Source organism: Panthera pardus, unplaced genomic scaffold (genome assembly GCF_024362965.1).
Source record: "Panthera pardus isolate Hobbes unplaced genomic scaffold, ASM2436296v1 HiC_scaffold_16, whole genome shotgun sequence".
NCBI lineage: Eukaryota > Metazoa > Chordata > Mammalia > Carnivora > Felidae > Panthera > Panthera pardus.
Genome location: NW_026526721.1, coordinates 22,620,662 through 22,639,888, shown reverse-complemented (window position 1 = coordinate 22,639,888; position 19,227 = coordinate 22,620,662). Strand labels below are relative to the sequence as shown.

Sequence of the window (19,227 nt, the reverse complement as noted above, 5' to 3'; positions counted from 1 at the left end):
TGTTAACGCTAATTGATTATTTACCTAAAAGAAAAGGTCTATAAATGTTACGTTATTTTGCTTTACAGATGCTCCCAAGTTTATATCAAACCAAACAATTTATTACTCTTGGGAAGGAAACCCGATCAATATAAGCTGTGATGTGAAATCTAATCCACCAGCATCAGTCCTTTGGAGAAGAGAGAAATTAGTCTTGCCAGCTAAAAACACCACTAATTTAAAGACATATAGTGCAGGGAGAAAGATGATATTAGAGGTAAGTCTTTATGTACATATGAATAAGTTGTATTATTTTAGCAGTTAACTATTATGTTATATTTTTAAATACCTTGATATAAATACACTTATATATTTCATATAATACATATACACACACAAATCTTATTGTATATTTTTCATGTCCTTTTACTTAAAAAGGAAATTTTGTGCATTTGGATCATGGCCCATTAATGATTAATTTCTCATAATTTACTTATGTAGGATTATGAGTGTATAACAAAAGCCATTATTTTTCATGAAGTAATATTTGGAAAAAGTCAGTTATATCAGGAAAAAATAGAGTGAGGGAATGAGTAATTAATTCATCAGTTATCGAGGGCCAAAAGTTCAGTTTCACTGTTGATTGTAGCCATTGTTTTTGAGGTTATGCTTTGTTTCTAGGACTGGCATATGTTACTTCTTGCTGTTACATACTTACAAGTTTCTAAATAAACCAGATTTACTTGTTCACTGCCTCATTTCATTTTATTTTGTATATGTATTTTACATGTATACATATTTTATTTTGTTAAGTTTATTTATTGTGAGAGAGAGAGGGAGAGAGAGCAGGGGTAGGGGTAGGGGTAGAGGGAGAGGGAGAGAGAATCCTAAGCAGGCTCTGCACTGTCAGCACAGAGCCCAAGGCGGGACTCAAACTTACGAACTGTGAGATCATGACCCGAGCCAAAATAGAGAGTTGGACGCTTAACCAACTGAGCCACAGAGGCGCCTTTCATTTTATAGTTTAAATTAAGATTGTATATCATTGTTTTTATACTGCCTAGTGCCTGGGCTTTAAATTCTGTTTGAGTACACTACCTCTTATTTAGTAATTGCTGATTATGTGTCTGTATCAATTCCCAAAGTTTGTGTTTCTATGACCATAATCAGGGACCCTTCCAGTTTATCATTCTTTCAATATAATTAGGAATCTTCCCCACCAGCCTTATTTAGCTGAAAGGACACTATATTTTTTCCCTGTAGTTCAGTTTACATAAATTTTAAAGACGCATGGTTTAAAATAACATCTGATATCCAGACTGCATGAACTTCAAGGTGTTCTCATTGGTGCCTTGTTAAGTCTTCTACCTGGTAACTGGACTTAGTGAAATGTTTGGTTGATAGAAGGGTTTAACCATTACTTCCCCAATTATTTGGATAGCTGACTAATAATTAAGCTACTCTGTCTAAATCCATTTCGGTTTAAATTGGTTCCTTTGTAACTTTATTAGAAGAACTAGCTATTGGTGAATTGACACAGAGGTCAAGTTCACAAAGACATTTGGGTAGATTTAACCTAAAATGTAGGTATTTAACCATAGTTAAGAACCAAGGTTAGATTTAATCTTAGTTTGGGGTACTGTGTTACTGTGTTTGGGCTGCTATAATGAATACCAGATTGGGTAGTTTCAACAAAGAAACCCTTCCCCACATCCACATTTCTGTAGGCTAGAAGTCCAGGAACAAGGTGCCAGGGTGGTTTGTTTGTTTGTTTGTTTATGAAATCCCTGTCCTTGTTTGCAGATGTTCCCTCTAACCATTTACTAACATAGACTTTCCTATGTGCACATAAAGAGAGAGCTCTGGTTTCTTGTCTTTTTATAAGGACATTAAGACCCATTTTTATGACCTCACTTAACTTCAGTTATCTCTTTAAAGACCCTATCTCCAAATAACATTAGAGGTTAGGGTTTCAACATGTGAATTCCATGGGTCAACACAATTCATTCCGTAACAGGTAGATTTAAGTTCATGTTTAAATGACAGACTAATCTGCAATTTCTGCTTTACATCATTTTACCAGTTTTCAGTTTCTGGGATAGCTCATAATTCTCCATAGTCAATTTCAAGTAACATGTAATAAATCCGACATTTAAATATATTAATTATTTTATATTTAAATATTTTATTCATATAAAGCTCTCATGTTATTTAATCTTCTGCCCAAATGGCATTTCTCTCCATCCCAAAGTGAAAACTAAGCAATTTTTATTTATACACAGCCGCACAGTTTGTTGGTTAGAGCATTGACCTTGAATATACACTTTTTATGTGCATACTATTTTCAAAAATCAAATTAAAATCATGAATAAATAACTAATGTATAACTAATACAATAAGAAGACAAAATAAAACAAAATAACAATAACTATAAAAAAGAAAAAGCAATGATAAGCATTACTAATCTTGAATCAATAACATATATAGTTGGTTATGATACATTTTTATTTTTTTGGTAATTATTATAATAGTCATATAATTGCTAATTCTTAACATGTAATACAATATAGAAAAATAGAGTTTGCAATTGATAACAAGTTGGTCAATAATAGATTTCTTGAATTGATTTTAAATTTTTTCCTTTCACGTTGAGTAAATATATATTTTCAATCTTTTAAATTATGAATTTTAAGACATAATAAAATATTATATAAATCCTTTGGATTGCTGCCAATAAATTCATCTCTATAGCCCATCCATTTTTTTTTTTCCCTGAGTGCTTCCTGAGGTAATTGGACATATTTTTAATATATGGGCAAAAATTGATGTAGGAACTTTCTAATGGATTGATTGGAATAATATTGTTTTATTGTTCTCTGTTGTTTCTTAAGTAAAGTGCTAACTATTAAATATATGATTTTTTCTCACAATGGAATACAGAGAAATGAAACCAAGTTTTTGAAGGCTTAGGAAAAAGATTATTGAATTCCCTTATCAACAATGTATTCCCAGCCCTTATTGATGTTCAAAACTATATGTTGTTCTATTATGTACTATGAAAGCCCAACATCTTAAGTAACTTGAATTATTTTAATTGCATATTTAAATATGAAAAAGTGGTTTCATATGTAAGATGTTCCTAGTTCTTGGATAAATAGCAAGAATAACTGGTATATTTTAAATTTAAATATTTTTAAGTTAGTGCTTTATAATATACCTATTTGTACATTATTTTATTTTTTGATAAGATTACTTCTTATTTCATTGTGTTCATATTGGGCGTCAAGCCACTCTTGGACATTGTTTTCATATTGCTTTCCTAGAACACATCAAATATGCTGCCGGGCTCATGATTTGGTCAGGTTATATCTAGATCTGTGCTTTTCTTTTAAATAATCTATTCTATTAGGGGTGTTTTCTGTATTTGTTCATCATACAACATTATAAAGAAATTATTTCAGACAAAATTATGAAACTTCTATCTTGGGATAAGCAAACTCCCAGGAACAGAAAACAAACAAACAAGTGAAAAAACCTTGAATTGAGCCTTTTAAAAGTCATTCCAATTAAACTGGTTATATTTAAATTACCTTTTTAATATGGAGGAGCTGCATGATAGTTCTCATACTTTGTCATGGCCATTCTGTCTCTGCATTGTGTCAGTTCAGTACACATTCTTTCCTGTGGACTAGATAAATAACTCTCAAATGCTTGTAAAATGAAGAAATTTTTTGTTGGCAGATTTCTTTCCCACTAGTAAAATTGTTTTAAAGTTAAATTAACCTAGTTTATTAAAAACTGAATGTAAGAAAAATGAATATTTTAATCACTCAAAAGTACTTACATAAGAACTGTTAAATGTTCTAATCCTTAAACTTATGATCTACTCCTAGATAGACAGCTAACCAGAGAATGAATAACACAGATTTTTTTTGTACTCTTTCAGAATTACCATCTTCAATGGACCTCAAAATTGCACTTTTAGTTAATGGCCTCTCATTACCACAAAATCATTTTCCCCTTTTTGGGATAGAGTTGAAATTAACAGCAACTCTTGTTGTAAGCATATGCTCCCTTAATAATAGTTACTGGGATTGAAAATTGTATCTATTACTATCATCAAATCTCTTTTCTGAATTGATACTTCAGAATTTCGGTACATTAGAATTACAGGGTTGGTCCCAACGTTCAGCAATAGAATTCTGGAAGGTTAACTTAATTATGGATTTCGAATGTGTAAGGATTGAGGTCAGCTATTTTGCACCTAAACTGAAAGAGAATGATAAGAATTGAACATAAATGGAGGCGAGATACTGTTATTAGTTATCAAGATAATATGCCTGTCTACAGGGATTACTACACAAGAGCAACATTTTTCTTGCAAAGTACCTTCCTGGAAAGATTATTATTTTTTTTTTTAGAATGAGTCCTCATCCTTCATTAATATTTCATATTCAATAAAATCATGAGAGGGAAAGAAAACTGATGTATTTCCAACCTTTTTTGAACTTTAAGTCTGCCTGACTTGAGGCTAAAACAGAAAACAAAGAGTTAATTGATGCTTTGGGAACAATTTTCTGTTTTCAAGTTCATGTCTGCAGTGATTGCAGAATATATTTTTTTTCAAAATGTGTACTACTTTCAGATCCTTACATACATTAATATCTAGTGATTTTTCTATTCAGTAGATGTAGCATTTATCTACTTAATAAATTAATAGCGAAACTATATTTCACCTAGTCCCATGGAAACACAGGTCTATGGATTACATCTTGAAAGGGTGTGATACTTACTCGATACAGAAAAAAAAAAAGAATATGACAAGGAGTTGTAAATAATAGAACAGTTGTGAAGATGGTAGGCATACTAGAGTCTATTTTAAAACCGTTGTGATATTGTTTTAAAATTGTTCAACATTTATTATTATGATTATTTTAGATTGCACCTACATCTGACAATGACTTTGGACGATATAATTGCACAGCCACTAACCGTATAGGAACAAGATTTCAAGAATATATTCTTGCTTTGGCTGGTAAGTATAGCACAATAATTTCTGAGATCTCCTAAAATATTTCTGTAATCAAATAGCTTTACATTTTAATAAGTAATGATACAGGTTATTATTAGAAGGAATGAACCAATACTTAAAAATTTAGAACAGTTGCATCTGAGGGAAGATAGTGAGGACTTAGAACATATTTACTAATCAAGATTGATTTTAAACCTTGGTTCGGATCCCCCAACTTTATGAGTGAACTGTCTATGAAAAAAAAGGCGAAAATATCTTAGGAAAGCAGATAATAGGGGCGCCTGGGTGGCTCAGTCAGTTAAGCGTCTGACTTCGGCTCAGGTCATGATCTCAGTTTGTGACTTCAGGCCCCTCATCGGGTTCTGCGCTGACAGTTCAGAGCCTGGAGCCTGCTTCAGATTCTGTGTCTCCTTCTCTCTCTCTATCCCTCCCCTGCTTGTGTTCTCTCTCTCTCAAAAATAAATAAATAAACCTTAAAAAAGAAAGCAAATTATATTTTATGTAAAGTTAGAACCCTATCAAAAAAAACTAAAAATAAAAGACATCTTGATAGAAAACAAACTAAAATTAATCTGTTTTAAAATCTTAAAGTTGAAACTACAAATAGTAAGCTTATTTTTAAGGCAAATAGAAAATTTAGGATTATATAACTGCCATTGAAAACTGTTGCATTTTTTGTTTGAAAACATTCTAGTTATTCCCAGAGCTTAAAGATATAGAAATAATGACATGTAGAATACAATTCATTTTAACTAGAAATCTAGTTATGTTTTTAGTTATATAAATAACAGTTATATATAAAATATACATACATATTTATAGAATTTGCCATTATGTTTTACAAGACTGGAAGTCAGAAGATATACATTGTAGTATATTTTTTATAGCTCCTATGATACAAAAACTTGATTTATTGCATTTTAAGAGTAGGTAGAGAAATATCAAAAAATTATTGTAATATTATGTTTTAATAGAATACATACCTTCTATGAAAATATTTTAAACTGTTTTCTAAGTAGAGTTCCAGTATATAACTATAATTTTATATTAAGTTAAGAAAGGTATTTATTATTACTGATATGATACTGATACATATCATAATGATATGATTATATGATATAAATATACTCCTGAAGTAATGTTATTAGTCGTAAAGACCAAAGGGAAGTTTAAAAGTTTATAAAACCTGGAGAGCCTGGGTGGCTCAGTCGGTTAAGCCTCCGACTTTGGCTCAGGTCATGATCTCATGGTTGGTGAGTTCGAGCCCCATGTTGGGCTCTGTGCTGACCACTTGGAGCCTGGAGTCTGCTTCAGATTCTGTGTCTCCCTCTCTCTCTACCCCTCCCCTGCTCATTCTCTGTCTTTCTCTCTCTCTCTCTCTCTCTCTCTCTCTCAAATAAATAAATATTTAAAAAAATAAAACAAAAGTTTACAAAACTAATCAATACTCAAAATATTATGTAACTGGAACCCGTTACTCTCCAGGTCAAGTTTTGTTAGACTAAGGGAAAAGGACGAGAAGGGATTGTATGAAAGGTTCTTGGGGAAGGAAGGAGGAAGAAAAATATTGACATGAAAGAGAACTTAGACAGGAAGGGAAGGAAGGAGGAAGGGATAAAGAAAGGAAAGAAAGAAATGAATATTTATTATCTACCACGACGTTATTAGAAAATTAATCTCAATGAAAATCATAGGAAGTAGACTGTCCACATTTAGGCATATGAATAAACCATTAACAAGCAATTAAATTCTAGGAAAATGAAATGTGCTAAGTCATATCAAAATTCACTGATACTAAATTGAAGTGAATATGATCTGTACTGATCAGAGCATTCACTACTTATATTAATTCCAAGCCTCAGGAAATTAGATGAATTTCCTTGTAATTAATATGAACTTTTTATAAATAATAACTATGTATGTGACAAATATATATATATATATATATAGAATTATAATAATATTGATGCACTATTTTACATGTTCTTTTTTACAGATGATATAAGTTTGTATCTATTAGGTAAACTTTACTAATGACCAGATTTTCTTAAATTTTTAAGTGCTTATAATTCTAGAAAAAATATGAAAAATAGAACATTATATTCATAATGAATAGACATTATTAAATTCTCAGGAAACATTTAATATCTCACATTTATTCATATTTCACATTCCATACTGGAAAATTTTTCATTGAAAAATGAAAATATATTTGATACTTATCCTGACATGGGGTCTGGGTGTGTCTGATACCTATACTTATAATGAAAGTATTAACTTACTGAGTTTCCCTCAGCTTGGAAAATAGAAAATGTTCACCTCAGGTAAGAACTAAAAGGTTATTGGAACTATTTATTGAATAGCACAATTTTCTTAATATTTAAAATTTTGTGATAAATGCATACCTAAAATTTGTTTCAGAAAGAGGTAGATTCAACTGAAATTGTAATGGAGATATAAAAATGAATTAGACCCTGAGCCTTACATGAGAAACCTACATTTAAGTATCGACATTTATAAACATTATTCCTTTGATGGGACCTCTTTATTTAATGCTTACAAAATGCAGTCTTTCCTGAAGAATTTGAACAATGAAAATGCAATGTGATTTTAAATAAAATATAAGAGAAATGTTATATAAAAAGTTAAATATTTCAAAACGGGTGTAAATATCACAGCTCAAAATTTCATTGGCCTGTCTGACCTAGTAAAATTACAGATAATTTATTATATGGTATTTTATACTATACCAGGTTATTTAGATTCAAAGGGGCAATAAAATAAAGCAGCTAAAATTGCATATGAAATTATGTGCTACATATTCAGTGATAAATACAGGAAAAAGCTACCCTTTTAACTTCCTTTGTTTCAAAAATCATTTTTTTCCTTTTTCTTTTCCTTCCTTATCTTCCTTTTTTGCCTCCTTTAAAATTAAGTCCTACATCAAAGTAAGGTAGACATCTGTATGTGGGTGGGGGCACAACAGCCTGGAATAGGGTGTCATACCCTCAGCAGAGTTAATAGACTAAAGGGGGCCTCAGTGGTCTAGTGTGGGATGTTGGAGTCTAGGCAGGTGAGAAGGATTTCCATGTGCCAAGACAGATACAGCAACACAGAGAGGAGTATTGGAACCTAATCAGTGTTAAGGAGGGATCCAACCAAGTAAAAGGGTGGGGGCAGTGATTCATGACTCATTTCTACAAGTGTATGGGGTAACATCAGTAAGTATATAAAGTATAATACAGTATGAACTAATCATCTCACCTTTAAAGTTGCAGATAAAGGACAAAAACTAGAATAACCCTGGGATAATGGTTGGGGATTGGAGTTACCAGTGTGAAGTCTGGTTTTAACGTATGTTGATAAAGATAGAAAGGAGAAAAGAAGTAAAGATGTGTGTGTGTGTGTGTGTGTGTGTGTGTGTGTGTGTGTGTGTGTGTGTATTCAGCCATTTCTACAAGGAACTTCTTTTTGTCAGGAATCTTACTTAGAAAACAATTTCTGATCTATCTCTATCCACCCAGAGGACTTGGGACGTGTAACACCTCAGCAGCAAAGAGCATACTAGCCTGGTACCCACTTCTTGGTTTTATTTGTTTCTAAAGTTTATTTATTTATTTTGAGAGAGAGAGAGAGAGAGAGAGGGAGGGAGAGAGAGAGTCTGCAACTAGCAGGGGAGGGGCAGAGAGATAGGGAGAGAGAATCCCAAGCAGGCTCCCCACCACTAGCATAGAGCCCAATGTGGGGCTAGAACCCATGAACATGAGATCATGACCTGAACTGAAGTCAAGAGTCAGAGGCTTAACCAACTGAGCCACCCAGGCTCCCCTACTTCTTGGTTTCTAAATACCATTCTTCAGTAAAAGTAACCAGGGTTTCTTGTAAAATTGCTGATTCTAACAGTGGAACCAAGTACAAAATAAGCCTGGAAAAATGTGTTGTGCCAGGAGGAAAAGAAATTAATAAAAAAAAGGAGAGAGAGAGAGAGACATGTCAAAAACATCCATCAACCAATTTTAACAAATATCATAATACAAATGAATTCAGCTGAGGGGCATCAATGGTTGCTAATGCGAGTACAATGAGAAAAAATTTAGTCAGATGACAAAAAAATAAATGGAAATGTTTTTAAAGTGTCTACTCCTCAAATTATTTTTAAATACAATGGAAAAATAATAACATTACGGTTGATAAACCTACCAGATCCCACTTTAATTAAGTGATCAAAATTAACATCACCAGTAATGAGAAAATTAAACTTGGGTGCTACCAGAAATAGGTAATGAGAAGAACACATAATAACAATTGTAATATTCCTGCCAAACGTGCATAATCAGGATCTAGTATGAGGAAATGTAAGACAAGTCCAAATTGAGGTACCATCTACAAAATAACCAGCCTTCAAAGTATCAAAGCCATGCAAACAAAGGACTGATTGAGGAAACTTTCTAGATTAAAGGACAGTAAAGATAAATAACAAATAAATGCCATGCCTGCATCTTTTGCTACAAAGGACATTACTAGGGGAGCGCCTGGGTGGCTCAGTTGGTTAAGCCTCTGACTTGGGCCCAGGTTGTGATCTCGCAGTTTGTGACTTTGAGCCCCACATAGGCCTCTATGCTTACAGGTCAGAGCCTGGAGCCTGCTTCAGATTCTGTGTCTCCCTCTCTCTCTGCTCACAGGTTATGTTCACAAGATATCTTATGTGTATTTATTGGCCTTAGTTTCCTTCCTCTTTATTCTTTTTTCTTTGAACATAATTTCATACTCATAGGAAATTTGTGAGAATAGTTCATAGAACTTATATTTTTTTATCTGAGCCATTTATCGGGGGGCAACTTCAGCGTGTATTTACTGTATGTAACAAAACATTCCCCTACAAAAGCTCTATAAAACAATTAAATTACTGTCTAATCCAAAGACTAAAATCTGATCCTACCTGTCATCCTAGTAATGCCCTTCATGTTTTTTTAATGTTTATTTAGTTTTGAAGGTGAGAGAGACAGAGTGTGAGCAGGGGAGGGGCAGAGAGAGAGGGAGACACAGAATTGGAAGCAGGCTCCAGGCTCTGAGCTGTCAACACGGAGCCCAACGCGGGGCTCGAACTCAAATCGTACACTTAACTGACTGAGCTACCCAGGTGCCCTAGACATCTTTTTTTTCTAAAATCTCTTAGTAAGTATGATGATAGTTCTTTTCTTAACAGTGGAGGTTTGATTAAGTAGGATATGGAAGTGTATGGTATAACAGGGTATGGACATTGGCATACAGACAGCACTTATGTTCATGAGCTGGATATTTCACTTCCATGCCTCCCTCTTCATCTGCCTTTATTTCTTCTGGGAGAGAACAGTTTGATAAAGTTGTAGCGAGAAGAAAAATAGGAGTGATTATTTACATTGAATCATGAGTAGTCATCAACATAATTCTCACAGTAGCTCAAAGAAATACATGAGATATTATTTATACTTATTTTAAGGAAGAAAGATACATTTAAAAATTAGAAAACAATATGTAAACACATAATTTATTATATCTATTATGATGATTTAAATAATAAGTAGGATAAAATAGTGGCTAGATCAAAGGTGTCCTATGAGGGTCAGTGGGAAGGCAACATCCAATTTTTCTTCTGCTACTATTTCCTACATGTGATCTTAATTGGCCAAGTCCTAGTAGTAACTGCCAGTTTTCTTTTCTCATTCTCCCAAATAACATGAAGGAACTTGTATCCATTTTTAAAATGATTTTTCTAAAATAAAACATATTTACCTGTGCTTGGATTAAATCAGAAAAGCCCCGAACAGGTCTTTCTATTAGGCCCTGGTTTCATGTTTATGAGCAAGGATTGATTCCGTTCTCTTTGGTTTGTTTCCTATCTTTATAAAACTGTAATTATAAACCAGCCCATATATGTCTTATAATCAGTTTTGTTATATTAACTTTTTACCAAAATACCAGGGGCAAACACAATTAGATGAAGAGCGAGACATATACATATATATATATATATATATATATATATATATATATGTACATATGAAAATTGGCATACAGATACCACTTATGTTCATGAGCTGGCTATTTCACCTCCATGCCTCTCACTTCATTTGCCTTTATTTATTCTGGGAGAGAAGAATATATATATACATATATATATACACATATATATATATACATACATATGTATATATGTATATATATATATGTATATATATTTGAAGACTTCGTCATGAATTTTTTTCAAGTGTACTTCTTAGGTGATAATCCTTCTTTGTAGAAAACATAATTTCATTTTTGATTTAGATTCCTATCTTGGGGCAAAAAAATGTAAAGCGCATTTAAGGCAAATCAAATTACAATCATATTGTTAACAATTATCATTCCTTCCTTATAATTTTCTACTTCCAGTAAATCATGTTCTGACAAGGCAGTCTACATACTCCTATGTATATAGTATATTTTAAAGTTTTCCTCAAGACATTTAATCTAACTTTTAAACTTTATCAAATGATTCATAATCTTAACTTTCCTAATTCATTTGATGTTTGTTGTATTTCACTTTTAACTGTAACCTTTTCATATTAAATCTTAATATGATGAGCTCACAGTGGCTTCATTAATTGATATGATTTTCTGGTAAAGTCACCTTCTCCTGGGGACTTTGAGGAGATGGAATCCGCTGTCAGCTGTCAGGCAACACATCCCACATTGGCGAATGGGTGCTTCTGTCCTGAAGGGGGTTTCAATGCTCCCCAGAAGCCATTCCAAGCTCCACTTGATTAGACGTATGTGAAAACTAAGTGAGAAAATGAATTCAAAACAGCAGCACAGGTCATGTACTCAGTAAATACTAGCTAGCTACTATTATGGCCAAGCTGTCGTTCATATTAATAATTCATCTTTGGGTAAAAGTCAGTTTGTTAAATGCCTCTTTAGATATAATACTTAGATCTAGGAAAAAATACTTAGATCTAGACCTTGTAGAGTAATGCATAGTAAAATTTGATAATGGGATAATGACCTCACTTACTCTGGACACTATATTTCTATTAAAGGATACAAAATTTCATTTGATTTTGCCACTTTTTTTCCTTCTAGCCTACATCTTTTTCCCACAGACTGTTCTTAAGTGAGTTCTCCAGTCCTGTGCCCCACAATTGATTTTTCTTTTAACCTCAGTCAGGACCCTGTACTTACCCCTGTTAAATCTCATCTTGTCCATTGGGCTCATCTTTTTAACCTATTGAGAGGCCCTGTCAAATCCAATGTCTAGCCTTTTTTCCAGGATTGACTTAATTCAAAAATATCATGAAGTGTGGTTATCTGTGTTTTCACCCAAGTCATGGAGAAGTCTATCAAGTCATTTTTGAGAATAGAGATCTGCTTACAGGCTAACCTGAATAAACTGAATAGAATTCGGTATATGTGGAATTATAGTCAATCTACTTGTCCTTATATTGGGATCATATTTTATCCAGACCCTTGTTACATAAAACTTGAAATCAGGTGAAAGTTCATTTGAAAACACACTTTCTTCAACTGAATATAAAGCCAGGTTTCTCTTACCTGATCGGTTTTATTATCTAGTCTGGAAACGTCTACAACAGGCTCCTTTTTTTCCCCTCAAAACTGTGAGGAAAACTTTTGCAAGTCTTCAGAAACTATGTATGGCATCATCTTAATTTTCTAACAACCATGCTTCTCTGAAAATAAAGGAAATGGGATAGCTAGATCTTATTTTTAAGGAGTACATACTTGTATCAATTTTTAATCATTGTTTCACGTACTCGACATATGTATAATGAGTTTCTAGTAAGTGTCAAACACTGTTTGAGACCTCGGGAATCTGAAGATGAGTAACATAGGGCCCCTGGTTTTTACATTTAAGTTAGAGTACAAAAGAAAAGGATTGCTGTAGAAGTGTAGGTTAAATGCTTGGGAACACAAAATGGAGTTCTGTTTGGAATTCTTGGGGAAGGCTTCAAACAGGTGTCGACTTCTGAGTTAAGTCTGAAAGACTGAGTAGAAACAGGTCCAGTGAAAATAAAGGGTAAGATAGAAAACATCAAAGTGACTGTACAAAGATCCCATGCTGTGAAGTGGCATAGACTGTAGAGAAAGGGGAACCCGGAGGCTATATTGAATGAGGGGAGCCATGGTGGTGATGAAAATAGAAAAGTAAGGTCAAATTACAGATCCCCTTTAAAACATCCATCATGTTCACATTCTGCTACATCATATATATAACAAGGGAAGTTTGCAGTTCTTTAGTCACGAAGCAGCATGATCCATTTATCTTGGTAGCATTATAGAGACTGATTTCAACATAGCATAGGGTATGGGGCAATTGCCTATTTCCATGTTTCTCTAAGTAGCCCAAAATACGTAAGCGTGAACTCAAACATCTTAAAGTATTGTCCACTGTTCCAGAAAGGGGAAATATAGAATATACATAAGTAGCCCAAAATACATAAGCGTGAACTCAAACATCTTAAAGTATTGTCCACTGTTCCAGAAAGGGGGAACATAGAATATACATATTCTTTATAGGTATGTACATATACATGTGTGACTGCATATGTATATAATAGGCAGATGGGTTGCTTTTCTTTTGTTCTGGTGGGTGTCAGTGTAAAAAGAGTAAGCTTTTATTTCCATAGTAAAAATGTTCTTGTCTTAAGAAAATCATCTTGACCTTATAAATCCTTCTGGCCACTATGTCATTTCTCTGCACCCCTACTCTCCCTTAATAAATAAACTTCACAAAAGAATCATTTATATTTTCTGAACCTAATTATTTTCCTCTCACCCTTCCAGTCAGGTTTTTACCTCTACTTCTCTTATAAAACCCGCTATTATTAAGGTATCTGTTGACCTTCCCATGCTCAATTCAGTGGTCCATTCTCAATCCTCAGACTTCTTGATCTAGAGGCAGAATATTACCCAAAAAGAAGTTGATAACTTCTTTCTCCTTGAACAATCTCTCCACCACCCAACATAGCTAGCATGTCACCATTTTTTCTGGTTTTCCTTCTTCCTCATGGGGCTTTGCTTAGGCTCTTTTGCTAGTTGTTACAAATCTCTTTGACCTGTTAAAAGTCACTGTGCCTCAGTTTTTTGGATAGTTTTTTGTTTCATAAAAACTCATAACCTATGCTATGCTAATAAATTCTTATGGATTTAAATACCACCTGTACTCTGTAACTCCAATATACACCTTTAGCTTGGATCTTTTCCCTGAATGCTATGCTTTTATATCTCCGTGTTTAATTCCCTCTCCACTTACATGTCCTGAAGTCAGTACAAATGTCCAGATGCCCAGATATCCAAAGCCAGTCTCCTATATTCACCCCTATATATCTTCCTGTGGCATTCTTTACCATCTCAGCAAATGGCAACTGTCTTTTTCCAGTTGTTTGGACCAAGCATCCTTGAATCTACTTATTTACCCAGGCCCAACCCCTTGAGAGTTCTTGTTCATTCTACTGGCAAATTATTTCCAGTCTCATTGCTCTCATGAACTAAAACTCTGTATTCTAGACTGTTTGCATGTGAACAAGGGAGAGGGGCAGAGGAAGAAAGAGAGAGAATGTTAAGCAGGTGCCATACTCAGCACAGAGCCTGACATGGGGCTCTATCCTATTACCCTGGGATCATGATCTAAACTGAAATCCAGGGTCAGATACTTAACTGACTTAACTACCCAGGCACCTCTCTAGTTGTTTTTTTTTGTTCGTTTGGTTAGTTGGTTTGCTTTTGCTTTTAATATAGATCATTGCATAAATTCCGAAACTTTCCTTCCTGCTTTGGCCTATGCCTGCCTAGAGTATAGTTTAAATTAAAAAAAAAATCAAGAAGACTTATTCTGTAGCAAAAACCAAGCAAACAAACAAACACGTAATTCCTTTATGCTTAAAGCATTTCAGTGGTTTAACATTTTGTCCAGGGATGGAGCCATCGTGATTGTAAAAGCCTATCAGCCTTTTCAAGGTTTCTTCCTACCCTGCTCCCATTGGCCTCCTCTGACATTTGTCTCTTTTTTCCACCTGAGTCATGCCCCTCTGCACAGATGGTCCCTCTCTTATTTAAAAACCCAAAGCATATCTCATCTTTATGCTTACTATTTTATCTTCCTAGCATTTTCATGAGCTGTGTTTTTCTCTGTTAAGTCCTTGTTTAAATATTACTTTTTTAGCAAAGATACTCTTGTTCACCTAATTTGAAACTATAACACTCCAACTCTCATGCCCATCCCCACCAACCCTCTCCCTTACCTGCTTAAATTTTGACCACAATAATTACAATAAAAAAATTAATATATATAATTACTTTTATGTAACTGGAATGTAACCACCCTAAGAGTAGTGACTGATGTCTCAATTTTACCCCAGATATAGACAACTGCCTGGCTTATAGTAAGTTTACATGAATTATTGAATGCATCAGAGATTTATTATGTTTTATTTAATTTGCTTATTGGTCATAGTTGAAATGCCCACTTAATAGTGGGAGATTGGAGCCCATGACTTGTGAGAAGGGTCAACATTTAGGTATTATGGAGGGAAATAATTTCCACTCGTACCTCAGGAGTAAATGAGCACTTCAGTGGAGAATATCAGAGGTGAAAGTGATATAATTAGGGAGAGATCCCTGGGTTACCTAAGCTTAATTGTTGGACTTAAAAGTGTAGGAACAAATAAAATGAAAAACAATTATTCAGAGACTTAATATATCCACTTGTACGAAGAAAATTTTAAACATAGGTGATCAAGTGTGGTGAAAAGATTAGTAGAATAATTATTTGGAGAAAACCAGAAAGGCAGTGAAATAAGAGGAAATGGATAGGGTTTAAGATGTGCTGAGGATTTGCTATGATGTTAGATTACGTTTACAATTGAAGTAGGAAAAATATGCACAAAATCTTATTCGAAAAAGTGTGGGTGTCAGAGCAGAAGCAGATAAAACCCATCGTAACATAGTCCCTGAGGGGCGATGCATCGATAGTAATACTGCATATTACACGGGCTTGCTAAATCCAGGAAGATCAATCCTTCATGTGACAATTCCCTTAATATTTAGGACGTTTATCAGATGGAGACTGATGTAGAAACCAAGCAGAAAGAAACCTGAAATTGAGAGTGGGGTGGTTCTAGAATCATTGGGAAGGCAGAGGAAGGGGATGAAGAGCGAGCCACCAGTGTTCTGTTTCTGAGCTCACAAATTAGCGAAGTGCGGTTCAGGGGTCAAGTCTGCAACTGCTAACCAGAGGTCAGGAAGCTGACCTACTGCCAAGCTACCACTGTACTGACTTCACAGCCACTCTGCACCAGAAACTGCACAGACAGGCGGTGGGGTAGGGAGTCCGGCTTCTGCCATCCATCATCCAGGGGCACCTCCTCAGAAAAGCAGGAATGGCGTTGACACCCCCTCAGCATTCTACACCGCTTACTCGTACACCTCATCCTAAGTGCCTTCCTAACACTTAAAACCATACCAGCAAGCGAGTCTGGGAAAGGAAGAGTTAAGGAAGAGTTCGCCTTCCCTTTCTTATGATAAAGGGCAGTAGCTTAGATAATAAAAATGGATGTGATGTGTCAATAGAAAATGTCTAAGATACTTCTGTTGTCTAGATTTAAAGCATATTTCTGGCCAAATATTCGCTTGAGTACTTCCACTTAAGGGAAGGTTGACAAATATCAAACTCTTCCAATTGATCTAAGTTTAGTAATACCACATCCTCATCTGTGGGGAAAGAGCTGAGTCGGTGACTCTGAGCCATACCTTAGTCACCAGCTTCCCAGCATTCGAGGAAATCAAATTCCCAGAAGTAAAGATGTTAGGGCAAAAATTAACCTGTTGAAATAGAGTGACAGGGAAGCAAAACAAGAGTTTATTGCCTGAGGAGAGAGTAGGACTGAAGAAAATTTGTCATGTGGGAATTATAGTTCGTGGTAATAAGTTGCCAAGAAAGACTAAAATTATAAAGAGAAGAAAAGGGAAGAGAAGAGCTATCTGGTGACGCAGTGTGCTGGAGAAGAGAAAAGGTAAAGAAATTCCCTTCAGAGATGGAGTGTTTGGTCTTCGAAAAGAGAAGGGAAGCTTTCCATTACAGGTTCATTCCAGAAATGATAGGGTACAATTTGAGCGAACTTGCTTGATTACTTCTGTTTTCACTCTTGATATTGAGGTCTATTTATGTTTGCTGAGGCTTGTGGATGCAGTTGAGGAAGAGAGTGTGAAGAGCTAAAACATATACACACACACTCACACTCACACACACACACACACACACACACACACACACACACACAACTAATCCTTGTGGCGGTTGCTGTCTTCAACATATTATATCTCAGTTTATCCTGAAGCCCGAGGAAATACAGTTTTGTAATTCCATGTTTCATCTCACTTTAGACAGGTTTCTCTTTTTTTTCAGTATTTATTTATTTATTTATTTATTTATTTATTTATTTATTTTGGAGAGAGAGAACACAAGCAGGGAAGAGGCAGAGAGAGGGTGGGGGAGACAGAGAATTCAAAGCAGACCCCAGGCTCAGAGCTGTCAGCACAGAGCCCGATGCAGGGCTCAAACCCACGCTGGACACTTTAACAGACTGAGCTACCCATGTGCCCCTCACTTTAGAAATGTTTCTAAAACATTTAGTCATCTGTGATCTCCTGTGTGCTTACATTATATTTATGAGCTCCATTCTTTATCTTCCACATGAGTATCTTCGGACATATATTTTCAGAATTTTGCTTTCTAGAGTATAGCCTCACTTTGGTCTCCTTTTTCTGTTAGGCAGAGGAACGTAATATTTGATGTATTATTTTGAATCTGTTTTCAAACATTTATATATATATCAGGGGCGCCTGGGTGGCTCAGTCAGTTAAGCGTCCGACTTCGGCTCAGGTCACGATCTCACAGTCTGTGAGTTCGAGCCCCGCGTCGGGCTCTGTGCTGACAGCTCAGAGCCTGGAGCCTGTTTCAGATTCTGTGTCTCCCTCTCTCTCTGCCCCTCCCCTATTCATGCTCTGTCTCTCTCTGTCTCAAAAATAAATAAACGTTAAAAAAAATTTATATATATATATATATCAGATTGCTGTGCTCTTTTTTTTAAATAAGGCTTCATGTTCTTCCGCTTCATTTACTACTATCTCTTTATTTAATTCCATTCTTTTATTTATCAGAATTAAAGTCAGAGAATCAACCTTTTCCATTGTTTCTTGATCTATTACAAGATAAAATAATCACCAAGGCAGACTTTTTAGAAGTTTTTGCCTTTATGCTTTGACCAAACTATGGCTTTAGGTATATGCATAATATCAAAAATTTATCAACATTATGAATATACTGACAGCCTTTTTACAGAAAGGATAAGGGAAAATAGTTTTTGTGAATTTCCAGTGACTTATATCCAGCAATGTATCCTCACAATAGCAACTTCAGTGTTGGCATTATTACCTTTTTGTTTATGAGGAAACTAAGAGTCAATACATTTAATTTGTGCAGGGTCGTCTGGCAACTCCTACAACAATCTGCTAAAGATTGTTTCTGTCCTACTCCTAGATTATGGCACCAATTTTTGCTGTTACACACAGTTCACATTTCTAAGCTGAACCTCAGTGTTAGATCTATTACCTTAAACTGAAATATTGATAGGTGTCAGTGGATACACAATAATGCAATAGAAGGGGGATAGTTACCAGGGAGGGATAACAAAATTACAATGACTAACACTTACTAAGTGCTTAATGTATCTCAGGATCTGTTTTGTGTTAGCCATTACTTGATACTCATAGCAACCTTAACATTGGGTATTATTCCAATCTCCATTTTAGAAAGAAAAATACTGATGGTTGAAAAGACAAGATTTGTCCAAGATTGCAGCTGAGAAAGGTAGCAAAACCAGACTTTGGATCCATAGACTCTGATGATATATATCTAGGCTCTTCATCCAACTCTATATTGGTTCTAGTAGAGGTGAAAAGAAAGAATAAAGAAAGAAACACGTGTTTGTACAATTGTTCTATTCATTCACTGATGGGTAGCATTCATTAATTATTGAGACGGAGGTTGCTAAGAAATAGTTTAGAAAAATATGCTAACAGTGATGGAAGCTTTGTGTATGGAATTCAAGATCCACAAGCCCCATTTGAAACATTGGACTGTGTTTGATAGCCTTCTACAATATGATCCTCTGTTTGCATAG

The 19,227-nt window shown here is 34.7% G+C and overlaps 1 protein-coding gene across 3 annotated transcripts in view; it reads left to right on the top strand.

The window, feature by feature from the left end:
• NCAM2 (neural cell adhesion molecule 2) overlaps positions 1-19,227 on the top strand; it is a 518,606-nt gene that overhangs the window by 404,953 nt on the left and 94,426 nt on the right. For all 3 annotated transcript variants that reach the window (XM_053903178.1, XM_019467773.2, XM_053903179.1), the window contains 2 exons: positions 69-256; positions 4,918-5,014. In XM_053903178.1, coding sequence (XP_053759153.1) covers positions 69-256; positions 4,918-5,014 — 285 coding nt within the window. The remainder of the gene's footprint in view (positions 1-68; positions 257-4,917; positions 5,015-19,227) is intronic.